General features: G+C 49.3%; 6 protein-coding genes across 6 annotated transcripts; 2 read left to right on the top strand and 4 right to left on the bottom strand.

The window, feature by feature from the left end:
* Positions 1–682: 682 nt before the first annotated feature.
* VFPPC_00464 (hypothetical protein) lies at positions 683–1,864 on the top strand (the record flags this gene model as incomplete). The annotated part of the gene is made up of 1 exon (XM_018280476.1): positions 683–1,864. The coding sequence occupies one exon, from the start codon at positions 683–685 to the stop codon at positions 1,862–1,864; it is 1,182 nt and encodes a 393-aa protein (XP_018148590.1).
* An 879-nt stretch (positions 1,865–2,743) lies between these two features.
* On the bottom strand, positions 2,744–3,518 carry VFPPC_17395 (hypothetical protein; the record flags this gene model as incomplete). Its single annotated transcript, XM_022429108.1, has 3 exons — positions 2,744–2,954; positions 3,174–3,332; positions 3,412–3,518. 3 exons carry the CDS (start codon positions 3,516–3,518, stop codon positions 2,744–2,746), a joined length of 477 nt encoding a protein of 158 aa, XP_022285875.1.
* Positions 3,519–5,583: 2,065 nt separating this feature from the next.
* On the bottom strand, positions 5,584–6,732 carry VFPPC_00461 (aryl-alcohol dehydrogenase; the record flags this gene model as incomplete). The annotated part of the gene is made up of 1 exon (XM_018280474.1): positions 5,584–6,732. One exon carries the CDS (start codon positions 6,730–6,732, stop codon positions 5,584–5,586), a length of 1,149 nt encoding a protein of 382 aa, XP_018148587.1.
* Positions 6,733–7,589: 857 nt separating this feature from the next.
* VFPPC_15150 (SCP-like extracellular) lies at positions 7,590–8,293 on the bottom strand (the record flags this gene model as incomplete). The annotated part of the gene is made up of 3 exons (XM_022428955.1): positions 7,590–7,671; positions 7,738–7,846; positions 7,906–8,293. The coding sequence occupies 3 exons, from the start codon at positions 8,291–8,293 to the stop codon at positions 7,590–7,592; spliced, it is 579 nt and encodes a 192-aa protein (XP_022284671.1).
* Positions 8,294–8,915: 622 nt separating this feature from the next.
* On the top strand, positions 8,916–9,452 carry VFPPC_12783 (Zinc finger, DNL-type; the record flags this gene model as incomplete). Its single annotated transcript, XM_018290560.1, has 1 exon — positions 8,916–9,452. One exon carries the CDS (start codon positions 8,916–8,918, stop codon positions 9,450–9,452), a length of 537 nt encoding a protein of 178 aa, XP_018148585.1.
* A 263-nt stretch (positions 9,453–9,715) lies between these two features.
* Positions 9,716–17,670, bottom strand: VFPPC_00460 (U3 small nucleolar RNA-associated protein 20; the record flags this gene model as incomplete). Its single annotated transcript, XM_022428173.1, has 2 exons — positions 9,716–16,238; positions 16,289–17,670. 2 exons carry the CDS (start codon positions 17,668–17,670, stop codon positions 9,716–9,718), a joined length of 7,905 nt encoding a protein of 2,634 aa, XP_022284670.1.
* Positions 17,671–17,913: the final 243 nt, after the last annotated feature.

Here is a 17,913-nt window from a genome sequence, read left to right as displayed (position 1 = left end):
GGAGACTTATAGTAGCCATTTACTTCTTGTAATATGCAGATATTTCATTTTCCCTTGGTATGGTTACGCGGGTTTCGGGACCGAATTGACATTGTCCGTACCCCGTCCACCTCGGCGTACCCCAGGAGGAAGGCGAATGGACTAAATTTAGGAGCAGCAGACGTTCGAATTTGAGATATTCAATTCCGTACCAACTTGTGTACAGAGAAATGCGATGCGTCATAAATGGGCAGTCTTTAGACCCAGGCAATGGCACTTGGCTCGCCAAAGCTGTGGCCGCAGGCAAATGCTCTTGATTTGACCAACACCTCATCGACGCCTTCTTGTCATACATTGGGCTGAAATATGCTCATGAACAGAAGCTTCACGATATATAACGTATACAACCTGCCTAAAGGATGATAACGCTCTTGCATTAGGCATAAACACACAAAGAAGCTGAAACGTGGTTGGCTCAACACACAATCTGATGTGTTACACGATCACACAATCTGATGTGCCTGCAAAACCAACAACAAATTTGTATTCCCAAGCGGGGTACGGAGTAGCAGAGCCGCAATTCCTCGCCAGCCTCATCTTTGCGTCCGATAAAGTAGGGACGCAAAGTTTCGTCGACTTTCTGACAAAGTCCCAGGTTTTCAAGCGAGCCGTAAGTGCGTGGATGACGTCCATGCTTGTGAACATGGCTGGCCAGCAAACCACTTTCACGCTGCGACAAATTCTCACTCAAAATAAGCCATTAATAGCCTCGCAAACAAAACCTGGAAGAAACACTTCTAATAGCGAGTGGCCAAAGCTAAGCAATATTACTCTCTGGAAGGAGTTTACGCTGGAGAATCTGAACGATAGCTACGGACATGTCCTTAACTCTTATTTCACAGCACACCAAACACCTCCTGTGCCCGCAGAACTCAATAGGGTGGTTATTAGATCAGACAAAGACGTCCGAGGCTTAATTGGTTGGCACGATAGGGTGTTGCGACAGACTCTTGGCTTCGCCATGGAATTCCTCACGCTCCACCAAGACAGCAATCTCAGGACCCAATGCTCGACTCCTGATAATTCCTTTATTGCGAAGTTACATCTATCCGGTTCTCTGGTTGTGGATCACATCATCGAACTCGACAATCACCATCAACCGGCTCTGGTTGTTGGCCTCGCAAGGGCCAGCTCGAAATGGAAGTGCCAGAAAGTCTTGGTCAACCTCAACCCCAATACACCACTGCCCTCCAAGAAAGAGCCAACATTCCCTATTATACAGCTTGGAAATATATGTGAAAAGGCAGGAACTCGTTATGGGTATATACAGACTAATGAAGAGCTGGTTGCATGCTGCTTCAGCTATGCTGCTGTGGGAGAAGGGCAGGCAGCGGGCACAGGCAGCACAAGTGGAACGACGGGCAGAGAACTCAAGGCATCCATCATGCCTATCCCATGGACCAAGCGCGGTGTAAATATGTTGACGACAGAACTCGCTCTGTGGTGGCTCTGTATGCTGGCGATGGCACCTGACCACGACCGCAGCATTACGACTGAGGATAAGATGGTCAAGATCAACGAGTGGCAGTGGTGTGATCTGGGCGTGGAGCTAGGAGGACTGGCATATTACCATCGATATTCCAGACACATCAGCATGACGAAACCTATGTCTGCTGCTCTTCCCAGTTACAGCAATCCTCCTCCAGGCAATCCTGCCGAGTTTTCGAATTGGCTTCCCGTGGCGACGCAGGCGGATTTAGGATACAATTACGCCCTCAACGAGTCGTTCCCTGATGTCAACCAGGACGCTACGGGAGCCCTGGCAGAAGGGCCAAGCTTTTCAGATGTTGCCAACGCAAATCCTTCAAGTGGTGGCTGGGTTTAATATCGGTAGAGTTTTCTGATGTTCTCCCTGCTTAAAGCAGCCACTCACTTAAGTAGTATAGCTCCTTTGTTTTGGTTCATTTTAAACTTACAAGTCGTTTACGTTGAATATTACTCCTTTGATTATGGTACCTAAAAGGGCACTGTGTGCTGTTATTCCAAACGGGTGGCGTTTGTTTCTCAGTGCTTTGATGGCTTAAAGCTGAGAACCCCCCCCCCATATGCCCCATTAACATGTAGAGCTAAAGCTTACAACTTGGCTAATCCTAATTTGCGCTGGCATTCTTACCCGTCACGAGTGAAAGATGCTAGGGGTTTAGGTATTTCTAAAGAAATTCTTAGCCAGGGAAAGACTATTAGGTTGCCCTAGCTTTTAATTACATTTTGCGGTTCCGTTTAACTCCTGTGTAAGCACCATAGATCTCTATATTACGCCGCCATTATAGAACTAACTTTCCATAAAACCAGGGCAACAACCTCCACCACATAAGTAGCTCTCTGGCGCAGAATTCTCAGGCAACAAAGTCGAGAACCAAATTGAACTTGGAAACATTGTAAATTCGATGTAGAAGAGTCATTTAGTTTCAGCTACAAGCATGTAAATAAATGTCCCTACATATTTTTTTATAATGCGCACAACCCAACCTGCACCAAACCTCACCCGTGCAACAAGACTGGGGACCTATTGAGGGACTCCAGAATCCAGATATATGTGCCGAAAGCGGAGGGGGAAAGTGCTCAAGTCGACGGGAGAAGCTTCTTCAGGGAGTCCAGTGCCGCCTTCCAATGTTCACGGATCCTTGCCTTCGCCTCTATCACTTCATCCACTGCAACGCCAGCACATTACAACAAGAGAATGCATGCGTTCTGTGTCTCCACCTCAGTCTCTATTGACCAGTCGCCGAAGAGTATTTCTAACTAACCAATGAGATGCTCGGGGATGCCTCAGAGATGGGATGAACACATGTAGGTAAAGCTCCTCTTTACTCAAAATATCATGGCTTGCACGCTGTAAACCTTTTTCAAATACACGACGCTTGTTCCAAACAAAGAAATTCGACAGGCCCAAAAAGAAGGAGAAGAAGGGATCTCTTCGCAATCATGAAATGTGCAAGACAGTGAATCGTGATGGAGAAACCATCCAAATTGAGAGGAATCAATCGATGCCACCACTTACACCTACACTTACACCAACAACCACCAGCCTCGGCTCGCCGCACCAGCCAACAAAGTCGACTTGTATATTGTCGAACCCTGAATATGTAACAGTAGTTCTACAAGAGATCTAACTGAAGCTTTTAAGTTACTGCACAATATCCGAGTTATATTCCCTGGCTTGATAGGCAACAATGTACAATGCCTCCCGAACATGCCCTTGTTGTGGACTCGTGGTCGGCCGACGGTCTAGTTGTGGCAATTGCAAAAGCTCGTGATGTTGCAAGGGAGGATGAAACCCTTCTTCCTCTTTGCTGGTCTATTAGCTTTCAAATCTCAAATTTAGTCCCGGTATATATATTATACGAACCATGTGTGGAACAACGGTACCGCTGTCGATGTTGTCTTGCTCTGCGGCACTGCCACACGACGGCGACGGCCGGCGGCAGGGCAATAAACAATGCAACCAGTGCTACAATGACCTCAGGACTGAGAGGCATAAATACGGTGGGTATTGTTGAGTTTCGTGATGTTTTGAAAAAAAATTCCGGGACTGCAAAGCCCGAAACCAACGTGACAAAGATTCGCGTGTTAGTGTCGATAACCATGAGGCATGACACCGCTTTGGGAGTGCGTAGGTGTCATAGACCAGCTATTCAAGTGCATGTAGACACGACACAGCCGGCCTGTGGGCAAAAAAAAAAAAAAAAAAAAAAGATTGCAGAAGAAGAAAATCGCAATTGAAAATAAGTGTGCTCACATGTTTGAAAACTTGCTGGCATCTATTCGAGTGGACATGGCCGGAGAATGAATATGAGTTGAGGATTTATACCTTGATACGCAGCACAAGGCAGGAGACGAGCCGCATCGACTACTTAAGTACCTAGGTAGTCTCTTATTTTTCTGCAACGTGGACTGGAAGGGATGGGTGATGGTGTGGCGGTGACAGAGGGCTGTGTGCTTCAATGTTCAGTATCACCAGACATCAATTGATAGCGTTCAGCATCAATGTTTCTGGGAGAATGACATGGACCAGATTGCCTACATGTACGGGCGTCAAGTTACCACCTTTGGCCGAAGCAAGCGAGGCTTTTTTGCTTCTTCGCTTCTTCGCCTCCACGGATGTGGAAATTTCAGAGAACACATGCATAAATTGTCCGGTTGGTGTGGCGCGGGCGTCGCAATGGGAACCTTCACTGTCAGAGTAAAGTCCGGGCGGCGGGCGGTTGAGCGGCCAGGTACCTAGGTACTGAAGTAAGACATGCAGGGATTCCGTACTCGTGTACGAAGTACTCTCTACCGGCAGCACTTGAGAGCATTTGATGTCAACACCGGCACAACCAGATCCCCGATTTGTTGTCCCAGGTGTGACCTGACAAGGGATAACAAAAGCCAATAATAAGAGATGATTTAGGTTGGATGGTGCCTTGGGCTCTCGCACTCGCACGCAGGACAGCGCCAATAAAAGCATCAAAAATTGGCGGGCCATGGAAAGTTCACGGAAACAGCAGCCGACATCTACAAGGAAGAGGAATGTTCATGTTCATGCAGGTTGGATACTCCCTCGCTGCACCAGTTGACTCAAGATGGTCATCAAGGAACGGCACCAGAAAGGCACCAGACAGGGGTAAAGGAGGGGGTGCAAGAGGTCTGGAGGTCTGGTTTGGTCCATCTCGTCTTCATCCCTTGCCTTGGTCCAGCCAAGCGGTCAATGATTGGCACCAGGCGATGGGATTATTTTGTATTTCCGCCCTCATCCACCTCCTCAAGCCAACGACAAGCCAACGACAAGCCAGAGGTCCCTGGCTGGTGTGCTTGTTCCCTGGGACCCTCCATTGCCTCCAGGGTCACAAGCAGCATTTCGTCTTGTCGTCGGGGTCACTACCTACCAAGGTGGTTCGCAAAGGCGGCAACTGTGGCGAAAAATACGTCAGTCTGGTGCAGTCTTCAACGACGAAAAATGTCAAGTCACATATCAAGTCAGCTTGTGGTACTCTGCCGGGGGCTGCCAGATGCCACCAGACAGCTGAATCGTGATGCATGGTGATGTCAGACGCCAGACGCCAGACGCCAGACGCCAGCCGCCAGGCTTCGATACAATGGTCCCCCATACAACTAGAATGCGATCCATTCGATACTTGGCAGGGTTTTACTTACACCGGCACTGAGACCGGACACATTCAAGTTCGTTCGCCACATGCCTCGTGCTCTGTGCATGCATGCAGTTGAGACAAAGTTTTTTTGATTTGACTTTGTACGCCCACCACACCATAATGAACCACACCAACAACGGGCTGCTTTAGAGACGCCTTGATAGGTACCAATTCATATTGAGGGTCTGGTTTAACAAGCTGGCTGGAATACCCAAGTTTTCCGTTTCGAAGGTTGCCAACACTAATCTTTTACAGGGTGTGGCGAACAAGACTCTTCTAGTTGCCCATGAACATGCAGTTCCTGTCACAAGCAACGCAATTCAGCCACGATGACAACACAAAGCACCATCAGCCAGTCTATTCTTATTCTAAAACTTCCTATCAACATACACCCGCCTCCTCACAACACAACCTAAACACTGCTCGGTTTCTGCGCCATAGGAAACTTGAGCAACGCATTCCTATCCAACCGCATACTCCTCCCCGTGACATTCGGGTCCGTCCCCAGAAAGTCATGCGGAAACCCAACATCAAACTCGACCACGCTCTCCAAATACGTAATCTGCTCCTCGCTCAACCGAATACTCAAAGCCTTAATATTATCCTCCAGATGCTCGACCTTGCGCCCTCCCACCAGCGGCACCACATTCGCCGCCTTGTGCAGCACATACGCCAGCGCAACCGCCGTGATGGACTCAACGCCCACCTCCCCAGCGACTTTCTCCAGCGCCGCGCTAATCTTCTCCTCGCTCTCGCTCTGCTCGCTCGTCGTAGCAAACGCCCGGAGACCCTCTCCGTTCTTCTTCCTCTCCTCGATGGCCTTCTTGGTCTGGAACTTGCCCCCGCCGACGACATTCCACGGGACGAGAGCCATGCCGAACATTCGCGCCATGGGGATAATGTCACGCTCGAAATCGCGCTGCATGACGCTCCACCGGCCCTGGTATACGCTAAAGGGCGTCTTGCTGTTATCAATGGCGTAGGTGTTGGCCGCGCTGACTACCCACGCGGGCATGTCTGAGGCGCCGAGATACAGCACCTTGCCTTGCTGGACGAGAAAGTGCAGAGAGTCCATGACCTCCTTGATGCTGGTTGTAAAGTCCCACCAGTGCACGTACAGGAGGTCAATGTAGTCTGTTTGCAGCTTCTTCAGCGAATCCCGCACACTGATGTGAAGACTCTTGCGGTGGTTGCCCGTGCAGTTCGGCACTTTGCCTTTGCCCTCGGCATGGCTTCGATAGTCAGATGTGTACTTGGTTGCGAGGACGAGTTGGTCGCGGATTCCTCGTTCTGTTACCCATTCGCCTAGCCAGGTTTCTGACTGCTCGTTCTGATACCCGTTGGCTGTGTCGATGAAGTTCCCGCCTGCCGCGACAAAGGCGTCCAGCAGCTTGAACGATTGTTCCTTGTTCATCGATCCCATTGCGCTGCTCCAGGCGTCGCCAATGGACATGGCGCCGAGGGCCAATGGAGAGACTCGAATTGCGGCTGATGGTGCCAGGACGCGGTAGCGACCTAGCTCTGTGGCAGGCTCGGGAGCGTTTGAGAAGAAATTCGCCATTGTTGCCGTTGTTCGAATTATGCTCGTCTAAGTCGTCGAGATTCTGGAGCTGAGCCGGGGTTCTAGAGTGTAGCCTTACAACGTGCTGCTGGTGAATGAATGGGTGTATTCGCAATTGGCTCCATGGCCAAGTACAGGCACTGGCTTTATTTATATTTCACAGACTGCATCTTGAAGCGCCATCATGTACGGACATATGCCCTTATGTCCATATCTCCGCCAGTTATGCTCTCTCAGCTTGCCCATGGTGGGGAGGGGTTGTCGCAAGAGGCATCTCGAAGCTGTCCGGTTGTTGTAAGTCGAGGGAGGGGTAAAGCTATTTGCCATTTCGTCAACCGGTGCCATGTAGTCGTCAGATAATCCATCGCCAGCCACTGCGGAGAACCAGTCCTAAACGCCGAGTTATGGGTAATTACCCACGGCATTTCTTATATTAAGCTCCATGGACCTGCCAGTTGGTTCAGTTTAATCCCTCCATTCAATGAGTACCCAATGAAACTTAAAAAAAAAAAAAAGTGAGTCATACTTCAGCTAATGTTACAATTACAAGAGATCAATTGGACCTGACGAGTCAATCACGCCTTGAAGCACCAAGTGCTCTCCATGGACTAGTCCTGCTAAATCGGCTCTATTTCCACAAATCAGATGCCGGCCTAACGAACGGCAGCTTCTCTTTACCCGACCAGCTCACTGTACTTATAATGTAGCGAATCGAAATAGCAACATACTTTCAAACAAATTGAGGCTTGCCACCACCTTGGTTCACGGCAGACTTGTGTCCACCAACAAAAGTCGAGGCTAGCTCCAACGTCAAATCTAACAAAAGGGCATTGACAGCTAAAAATTCTCTCCATTGATCAGATTTGGCCTTTGGCGGGACCGCATTCCTCGTCCTGGTCCAAACTGGCATTCTCCTTCAAAACGGCTCTAAAACGGTTTCTGTCCAACACTAGGTCCAGTCAGTAGAAGCTGGGACGGGGGAGAATCGACTTGCAAAGCACTCACATGTTTCCTTCGGGAGCGAATCGGCAGACGTCGAAGAACTTGTACGGCTCAGAGATGCTGTACGCACGAGCACAACCAATTCGTGTGGTAGAAGACCACATACACTGAGCTATTCAGACAGTGAGCATTTCCTGCAACGACATGGCAATGAAAAGACGGTAAACGCACACCAATGCAGCCATGGCTCGTGCCCAGTAGTTATCGGCTGACCAGTATACAAACTCTCTTGCGACAGCCACGCACGCATTGCCGTCTGAAGGGGGTTGTCGTAAGCTGCATCGCACTGACCGGCCGACTGTTCATACAAGTTTTCTCCCTGGCTGGGGCGATATGAAGCCGGGGCGTGTTCAAACGGCTGCCTCCCACTTCCCATCTCATCTGCCCAAAGTTGAGCGTAGGTTTTCAAGTTGGGGTCCCAGGTGAGAGGTTGCACGCCTTTGGCTTGACGAGCTTGGTTCACAATTGCCAATGCAGCAGTTGGATCATCACTGCTTGCTATAACGGATCTGCTGTTAAGTAAGAGGCAGGAGACGACTAAGCCAGAGAAGTTCTTCATGGCTTCTGCGGACACTTGGTCGGGAGTGAAACGTTTCTGATGGTGTAATTTGCGTCACAGCAGTAGAGGAGTTGCTGAGAATTGGATTTGTACATTCAAACCAAAGGAATTTCCGCATTTCTAACAAATAGCGAGCTTTTTCAGCATCATTTACAAGATGGCAGGTGCAATGGATTCTTTTGCCGTCTTCCGAGAATCTTTGGCAAGAACGACTTACACGGATTGGAGCAGGTGAGGAAGGAGCTCCACCAGGATCAAGGTCAAGTAACCCAACCGAGTGCCCAAACTACCACCAAGATTTCGGCATCAAACAGAAGGGAAAGAAATCCCTCTTTTCATAAATTTTAACAAAAAATAAACAGAATATACTTGTATCAATCTTGTACGGCCAATGAAGACTGCGGGAATCTGAAGTTGAAGGAGCCGCCACAATGCACCCTGCCGGCCCCACAGCTTCCGCCACAAGCCTCTCGCTGGAGCCAACCACAAATTATGACGTCCCTAGTTTCTCGAACTCTCGATCCCAAACCTCCTGCATAGCTCTCCAAAAATTTCAACCTCACTCATCCACCACCTCATCTTCCAACCACCACACCACCCCTCCCCGTCATAGTAATCAACCATGGCATCCAGAGCAACAACTTCCATCTCCCCCCTTCTGCGCCAGCTGCGCCCCCAGAGACTCCGCGCAATCCCCTTTCAACAACACACCTTCCGATCCGCAAAGACCACGCCCATCGCCATACGAGCAGCACACTCCATTCCTCGCCCGCCCAAAAAACCAGTCTACTTGAAACCCGAGGCCGAGGCGCAGGCCACCGAGTCCAGCGAACCGCCCACAAGCGAAGGGGAACGACCAGAGATCAATCCCGCGTACTACCAGCTATCATTCACCTGCGTGCCGTGCAGCCACCGCAGCCATCATAATGTATCGAAGCAGGGCTATCACACGGGCTCTGTGCTGATTACGTGTCCTAGCTGTCGAAATCGGCATGTCATTAGCGATCACTTGAATATCTTTGGGGATAGGAAAATTACTGTGGAGGACTTGATGCGAGAAAAGGGGAAGCTTGTCAAGAGGGGTAGTCTTGGTGAGGATGGGGATATTGAATTTTGGCCGGAGGAGGCGAGTGCCCAGACGGAAAATGCGAAGGAGTAAGGATTTCTCATGGGGTGTCGTGGGGAGGAGGACTGTTGTATATTGTACAAATAGATGGGGTTGCATGGACTGGCGTTGGCGTTTGAGGATACCCTGCTCACAGATAAAAGGGATGTAGAAGTAAATACAAGGTTAATGTGATATGATCCTGATATCTACACTCTATATATCATGTAAAGTGACATCTAGTCAGGGCGTGTAGCCGACACCGTGTAATGCACAAGAAAATCCCCGTAAAAACGCCATGCAAATGCTCGCAAAAACTACCACCCCTTGAAAGATTGTCTCGCCGCCTTTTGTTCTTTTGACCGCACTTTCCTCCTCTCCTTGTTCTTCTCGAACTTCTTTCTCTTGTCTCGGCCATACTTCTCCGGTTGCGTAATCGCTTCAATCTTCCTCTTGCTCGTTCTCTGCTGTCTCCTTGCCTTTACCTCTTCTCTAATTTCCATCAGCACCTTGCTGTATTCTGCAGTACCAAATTTCTTCTGAAGAGAATCCATCATTATTTGTGCTCTGGTCTTGATGCCTTCAAGCTTCGTCTTGAAAACTTCGTCATTGCTAAAGGGAGCAGGAATAGACGGGTCCGTCAATTGTTGCAGAGGCACGAGAACCGTCTTGAGAGAAGGTCGGCTTGAGGTATTGAGGATGCGGCGACAGACTGTCTCGAGGATTTCCATTGCCGCGACCTTGGAATTGATAGCCAAACATCTGGGAGGAATTTCTCTTCGAAGAATATGCGATAGGCGCCAAAAGAGGTAGTCCACGCCTTCACGTTTTCCTTCGGCCGCCGTGTCTTCGTCGTGCTCCTCAGCTTCTTCGTCCAGGTCTTCTTCGGGGGTTGCGGAAACAGGAAGACAGGTTCCTAGAAAGATAATGACTTGCACCAACTCAGCGGAGAGTGTTTCGTCAATTGCGTTGCTGTTCAGTGAGCCGAGTGCGAGGCGTGTGAAGTTGTACATGTCCTCCAGATCCAGAGTGAGGCCATACGGTCCATCAATGGCCTCTCCCGCAAATGCTTTGGTCCGCTGTTTGGCAAAATCTGCCAGATATGAGTTAACCGATCGCACCGCTGCCAATTTCACGGATGGTTCTGGATGACGAAGATAGCGAGCCACGTTGCTCCATAATTCCTCTCGTTTGGCCGATAGCGTCTCCTCACTCATCGTCGAGCCGAGCAGCTGGGTGACTCCAAGCGTTGTCTCGATGAGCTGGTTATCAGTATCCCTGATGTCTTCTGCCTTCAGGATGGCTGTAGACTTGTTCAACACTAGTCTGCAATCCTTCTTATTGTTTTGAGCATCTTCATGTGACTGGTAATAGTACCCAAAGATTTGCAGACCCAGCTTTTGCACTGCTGCGTTGTCCTCCTTGTCCAGCCAGGTCCGGAGAAGCCCAAGGAATTGCTGAGTTCGCTCTTTGTCAGCTTTTTGGAATATCTCTTTCATCAGCTCACCGGCCGCAAGGCGACATTTCTCGCTGTCATCGTTGGCGAGAACGAAAAAGAGCGGCAGGAAGCAGGTGCCAACAATCTCCTGGACGAAGTCGTCCGAAGACTTCATGAGTAGAAGGTGAACGATTTCCATAACGGACAAGCGACCGCCTTCTCGATCATACTTCAAGTTGGCCACGATAAAGTTGAGTTGTTTAGCCCAGCGAGCCTTCTTCTGAGGATATTCCCTGATGAACTGGAAGAAGGCCCCACGAGCCAAATCTCTGGTATCTTTGTCGTCATTCGTAATCATGACCGTGCCAACATGGTCCAAAATATCGTAAACCGCAGCAGTCTCGATTCTGCGATCCATGACAGATCGCAAAAAGTTAAAGGTCACATGCCGGTAAAGAGGCTCTGTAAAGTCTTCCTTCAGCTTGCCAAGAAGCATGTCAACTGCGGCATCTTTGACAACGACATCCTTGCGATCACGCATCAACACAGCCAAGAGTTTGAGGGCGGCCTGTGATATATCTGTCGTAGTAGCGGTGGATTGGGATATGCTTTTGAAAGCTTCCTTGACTGCAACTCGGTAAATGCCCGTGCCATCCTCCGAGTTGAAAGGGACCTTGACGAGCACTGCGAGAAGACGGAATGCAGAAATCTTGACCTCGTCCTCCCCGTCAATAATAGCATCTCCTATTATTGGGAGAAACCCTGCAACATTTTCTGGGGTTCTGAGATCGTCATACTTCTTGAACATGGAGCGCAAAATGTCAAACGCGAACCGCACCAGCTTGTATGTGTGCTTGGCTATGCTGCCACGCTCACCACTCTTCTTTGCTCCTTTCTGGACCAGATATTTTCTCACTCTTGGATCCATTTTCTTCTCCGCCTCCGGTTTCCGCGCTTGATAGGTGTGTTGAATGATCTCATAGCAGAACACCAGTGTATCACGAGATTCAGCGCCGGGGTTCTGGAGAAGCCCAGAGCCAATACGGCCCATTAAAGCGTCGATCTTGCGCACCATCTTCAAGTCAACCTTTTCCATTAAAAGGGCCTGTAGTGGCTTGACAAGATCAATGAGGTGACTAACAGACGCATTCTTAGCCGCCAGCTCCATAGAATCTTGACTCTTGCTGCTCTTGATTTCCTTCATTTGCGTCGTGTAGCCTTCAGCATCCTTTTCTTGGCCAATAACGCCGAAAATATCGTCCATGATTACGGTAACCACTGAAGGCAGACAGTGGTCCAGGTCGCCAGCCGCAAAAGTAGGCACTGTGGCGACCAAGATAGAATGCATCGTATATGACAGAACGTGCAGTTGATAGCCCCTTGTAAGAGCTCCGCGAAGTTCTTTGAGAATAAACCCAAAGAAAGACGGTCCCAGAACAACTGCGATCTTGACCAAGGTGTCTCGTGCCATCTCACGCGACTCCCAGGCTTTACTTCGGAGAATGTGGCATATATCCGTGAGAACTCCTGCCAGCTTCTGGTTCATTTTCTCCGGTGGTAGCAGCTTCAATAATTTCACAATTACCACGCCAACGGGAACACGGTAACTGACTTCAGACTCGTCTTTCTCGTGAAGGTGCTTAATGATGGGTGGGAGAATATAATCGAGAACGTCAACAGACAGTTGATCCATCTTTGGCGCAGTGGCTTGCAGTCTCAAGACATCAGGTTTTGTCTCAATTTCATCAACGTCCATGCCGTCAGTTCTGTTGTTCTCCGAGGAAAGCACAAGCGCATCCACAAACTTTCCCAAGAGTCGAACGGTTTGCTTCTGCATCTCTGATCTGGATTCGATGTAGCTAATGTACCGATAGAGCGTCGTTCGATAATGATTCCAGCTCAAAGACAGCGCCAGATTCCCAATAGTAGTGGTAGCCTGTGCACCAAGGCCGTGATCATCACTACCATCTTCTCGGCCGTAGATGAAATGCTCCAGTAACGGAATGAAAAATTGCCCAAGATTCTGGCTGCTCATTTGGTGTTCCGCATTGGCTGCCTCGAGTGTTCGGAGAGCCTCCAGCTGCCTTGCAGTAGCAGGACTTAGAATGTTGAAGAAGAAAGACGGCTCCGATGATTCTTCGCTGCGTTCTGTCAAAAGCCCACTCAAATCGGCAACAGGGTCCCAGTCTGGCATGACGGTGATGATGTAGCCCATGACACGCAAGTATTCTCTTCGTACAGTGTCCGATTGCTCTCTTGAACCAGAGTACAACGCAGGTAGGAGAACCGAGCCCATCTGACTGTCAAAGGCGGACTTCACATCTTCCGATTGGGTGTCTGCGACATCCTTGACATAGCGACGCATGCCATCTGCAGAGTTCGACGATAACACTCCGAACTCTTCATCCATACGGATAAAAAAGATGAGATTGTGAACAATTGGAAGCCATTGTTTCGGAGTCCAAGAAACATCACGATTCATGGAAATTGCATTGAAGGCGGCCAGACGACGATCATAGTCTGGCTCATCGATCCTCCGTTCCTTGAAAGTGTTCAGCTCATTGCAGAAACTAGCGATTTCAGAAATTTCAGGATCCTGGTTCGAAATCGCCATCATAGCCCTCGAGAGGGATTGTCGATTTTCCCTGTCTTTGAAGTAGCTGAACAGGGACGAAAGAGTATTGTAGACGTCTGACAACAACACCTGGTCCTTGCCAGCATCTGGCAATGCTACAAATCGCTCGACAATGAGCAGAATTCGTCCCTTCGCCTTGGGGTTCACTCGACGAGGCGGTTGTTGCAAGAGGAAACTACACATTCGGATAACCGTCTGTGTATTGTCCAAGTCTTGCAGCACGGGGGCAAGAGCCAGGACGGTCTCAACACAAGCCTCCAGAAGGTCGTTACTGATGCCACTTGTATGCAAGACAGTTGTAATTTTTGACAGGATCTCAGTGGCGTTGGCTTCTAGGAGTTCGGCTTTGATAACTTCATTAAAGTCAGACTCTTGAGCTGGCGCCAGGGCGAGCTTGACCAGATTCTGCAAAAGTGCAAGGACAAAAAGCTTCACTTCGTCCTTGGTCTTTTCTTTGGATATGCAGTCGATGATTTTTGGTAGCACACCATGAGGAAGAACATCGCCGTGTGGCCCGAGGAACATTGCTGCTCTTGGCAGAGCGGACCAAGTGGAAAGTAGGTGAAGCATGCCTGATACGCCTTGCGTCGTCTCAACGGGGAGGTTGTCGAGTCTTGGAGCCACCACCTCCTCGATGATCAGCTCTTGATATGGGTCCCATTGAAAGTTTTGCGCATTCTGGAACAATGCTGTCAGACACTTGATGCCTATAGACCTCGCTGATTTGAGAAGCGAGAGATCACTGGTTTTTTCCTCGTGATCTTCGTCCTTGTCATCACCATCCCCCGGCGTGCCGCTTAGTTGCCTTGAAGAATAAACAAGACAGTACAGGACTGCATTGACAAGAGTGTTCATGTATGGCTCGACGTTGGTTCCCAGTTCAGCAATAAGAGCTGAAATCATGTTTAAGAAACCAACTTGCTTTCGCGATGTAATGATCGGTGCACTGAACAGCTTCTTTCGCTGGGCCTTGGCCACCACCACTTGGGCATCTTTTAACTTCCCTGCTGCAATATCGAGGAAAGATCCCATGTCTTCAACTGATAGATTTCGCAGCACAGCAAGTCGAGTTGCTTGAAGCCCGTTCCTTCCACTCGCAGCGCCCTTCTTAGCAATGGTTCGGCCGTAGAGAAGACGGAGAAGAACGGGCATTAGCTCAAGCCGGTGTTCCGGTTTGATGATATTTTCCCCTTGAAGGAAGACTGCCAGCTCGTTCTTGAATCGCGCATCGTCCAGAAGGTACTCCAAGTTCTCTTGGTACGACTTGACACCTTCTTGTTTCCAGGCTAAGATGGCTTTAAGAGCCAGTTTCTGCACTTCGCCATCGCCATTCTCCATAAGCAACAGAAGTGCTTCGTAAACTCTTTCATGTTGGTAGAGTACCTTTGGATTGATAAACTGGGCCAAAATGCCCAGAATAGCCTTGCGGTCAGCCAAGGACCAGGTCGCTGCTTGGGATCGTGCGGCCTCGCTACCATCAACTTCATCTTCTTCAATTGCCCAACAGAGGAAGTGAGGTACAAGCTGACGGGACCGTTTCTCAGCAACAGCTGGAGCGGCGTTGAGAACTTTGAGAGCTCTCGACCTCGCCGTGGGCGGCGTGGAGTCAACCAAATGTTGTTTCTCGTCAAAATCCTTGAGGAGCGCATCATCTGCATTCTCCGTAAAGTCTTGGATTGCGTTGGCTGACCGCTCAAGACTCCCGAGGGCAGTGCATTCAAAATCTGTGTAGGATCTCCTGTCACCGCCTGCGTTGTCAGAACTCGGCGGCGTCCACCTCATGGACGGATGGTCAATCCATTGAAATGCGATAGTAGAAACAGCTTCCTCTCCGATTTTGGACTGAGTAAGATATTTCAGGTTCTCCGCCGCCTCGTCCCAAACTGGTGAGAGTTTCACAGTCAACAAGCCAAACATGTATCTTGGGATGCCGTTGCGTAGCCAGCTTGTAGTGTCAATGGTGTTGTAGTGTAGGCCCATTTTGCGCAGGTACATTGCGATGGCTCTGGTGTGCTCATGACTCAATGGCGTTTGTTCGATCTGCAGCATGATGTCCACACATTCTCTCGTTGCATCGTTTTCGCTCGTCTGTTTCAGTAGCTCCAGTGAAGCTAGTCTAATTTCGTGTGAAGGCGAGCTGAGGTTTTCCACCAGAGATACAACGACAGGGTCATCCTCCAATGTTGGGCTGTCACCACCCGTCTCTTCGTTCTTCTCGGCGGCTGCAGGTGCATCTTTTTGGACCTTCTCATATTGCAAGTACGCCTCCAGAAATCCGACAGAGCGTGCAAATCGCGGCACTGCCGCCCGAAGTAAAGGGCTCAAAGATGTGTCAATCGACCCTGCCGCCTTGCTCATTCGTAAATATGCGTGAAATCCCTGGCTAACAATGAAATGCACCTCATCAGATGCCAGGGATGACGACGGCCGGAGAGCTAATTTCAACTTTCTCGATAATAACTCGGCAATTCGGGCATTGGTAGAAGGATGGACGGCTGTGAGCTCAAGAAGCTGCAGCAAACCAGCGTACTTTGGCAGGCATCGATCCCGCCATACCTGAGGATCTTTGTTATAGGGTCCACGTTCAGGGAACGGAGATATTTCTAGGCGTTCAAACTTTGACACTATTTGATCTTGCCAGGCTTGAGGTAATCTGCAGCAATCCTTTTCACCCAAAGGAGGGAAAGCTCGACTTTTGATCATCTTGGGAAGCAGTACGCAAAGAACATCCTCGTTCTGCCCTTGAGACCAATGGGCAGCAATAAATCTACAAAGTTGTCAGCTTAGTTCAGCCAGCATCATCCATGTGTTACTCACTTTTGGAATTCAGATCGAAAGAGGCTGCCAAATCGACTAGTATCCAGGTCGCAAAAATATGCGCAGAAAGGAATAAACCATCTCATAAATGGCTCCTTCGTGAGTGTCTGGGTGAGAGTCGAGATATGGGGTATCAAAGCATCCATGGGCGCATGGTGCCAAATGATTGCGATTTTTACAACGACGGAATTCCAGAGGATGTCAACCTGATCCTGTCTGATATCCACAGCACCCTTACCCGTCATACTCAGAATGTCCATGAATTCTCCAAGAATCCCATCCCAATTAGTAACACGATTGCCTCTTCTGACTCCCGCCAAAACACCAAGGATTTTGATATACGGCACCGTCTTCCACTGTACTTTGCTGCCTTCCATGGACTCCTTTTTGTGTCGAAGGTTTGCTAGGATCTCCTCCATAAATTCGCCCATGGTGTCCGCAGTGCCGTGATGCACAACGCTAGTCAAGACTCCACAAATGACATCTGACCAAATGTTTTCTCGAGCGAGATCACACTCATTCTCGGGTATTGCGTCAACTAGAGCAGACACAATAGCACCACCGGTAGAATGAATCGTCAAGTCGGTCCCCTTGATGGCCTCAGCAAACATGGTCATCAAACCGTCATTGTACAGCGTAAATTGGCGATCTTCAGCCACGCTCACAAGATCATCCCTTACATGCTCAACGAGAGCCTTCAGGGCCACTTCTCTGTGAGATGGAGCAGCCGCCTTCTTGACAAGAAAACTCATTGCTTCGGCGGCGAAACGGGCAATGTGCTGTGGGTGTCGAGATCGTCCGAGCAACGGCGCCATGAGGTCGAATGTTGGTCGTAAGTTGGGAACGAGCAGTTTCGAGAGATACTTGAACAAGAATGCCATGGCACCAAAGGTCCACTCAATAACGTCCACAGGCTGCGTCTTGCCCGCAATATCCAGCAACAAGTTTATGCTTTGCAGATAATGCTTCTCAAATCGCACACCCAGATCATGCGCAAACGCCGTCATCAGATCTAGTAGAGGCTCTAAAGCGTCCTTATCGTTCAGAGAAATATAGTGAGCAAGACGTTCCATGATCTTGTCCTCGAAATGCAAAATCTGCGGTAGGCTTTCCGACAGCGGCAACACATCTCGTTTGAAGAAGCTAAAGCTTTTTGATATATTCAATTCGCCCCATTTCTGTAACCCAGTTTGAAAGTACGACGTCGTTGTCGACAAGTCTTCGTTATCGAGGTCATGTCGTCGAACTTTTCGCAGTGGTTGCAGCGAATTAAACTTTGAGATTTTGGTAGAGAACGACTCCCATCTGTGATTTTTTTGATGTGGTGTTGAGAATTTATTTTTCCGCACTTTTTCAATGCGCCCAGACGACCTGGACGGCATGTTGGCGGTATTTGTTGCAAAATTGCAGCAAAATCAGGAGATGTAACAAAAACGAACGCTACAAAGGCGGAATCTTTCCCATCAAGAAAAAGGTCCCCGCCAGTCACTGATTCTACAATTTTTTTGATCGGTTGATATGCGGGAAAACCGATAAGCATCTCGTGGCTCCACCGAAGCTGCACATGGCCAATCACATGCCCTGCGCAAACTCATTATCGCATTAGAGGTGCTCCACCGCAGCTC

This window comes from Pochonia chlamydosporia, chromosome 1, assembly GCF_001653235.2.
Source record: "Pochonia chlamydosporia 170 chromosome 1, whole genome shotgun sequence".
Classification (NCBI taxonomy): Eukaryota; Fungi; Ascomycota; class Sordariomycetes; order Hypocreales; family Clavicipitaceae; genus Pochonia; species Pochonia chlamydosporia.
Note: the sequence above shows the minus strand (reverse complement) of the source record. Positions and strands in the feature narration are given on the sequence as shown.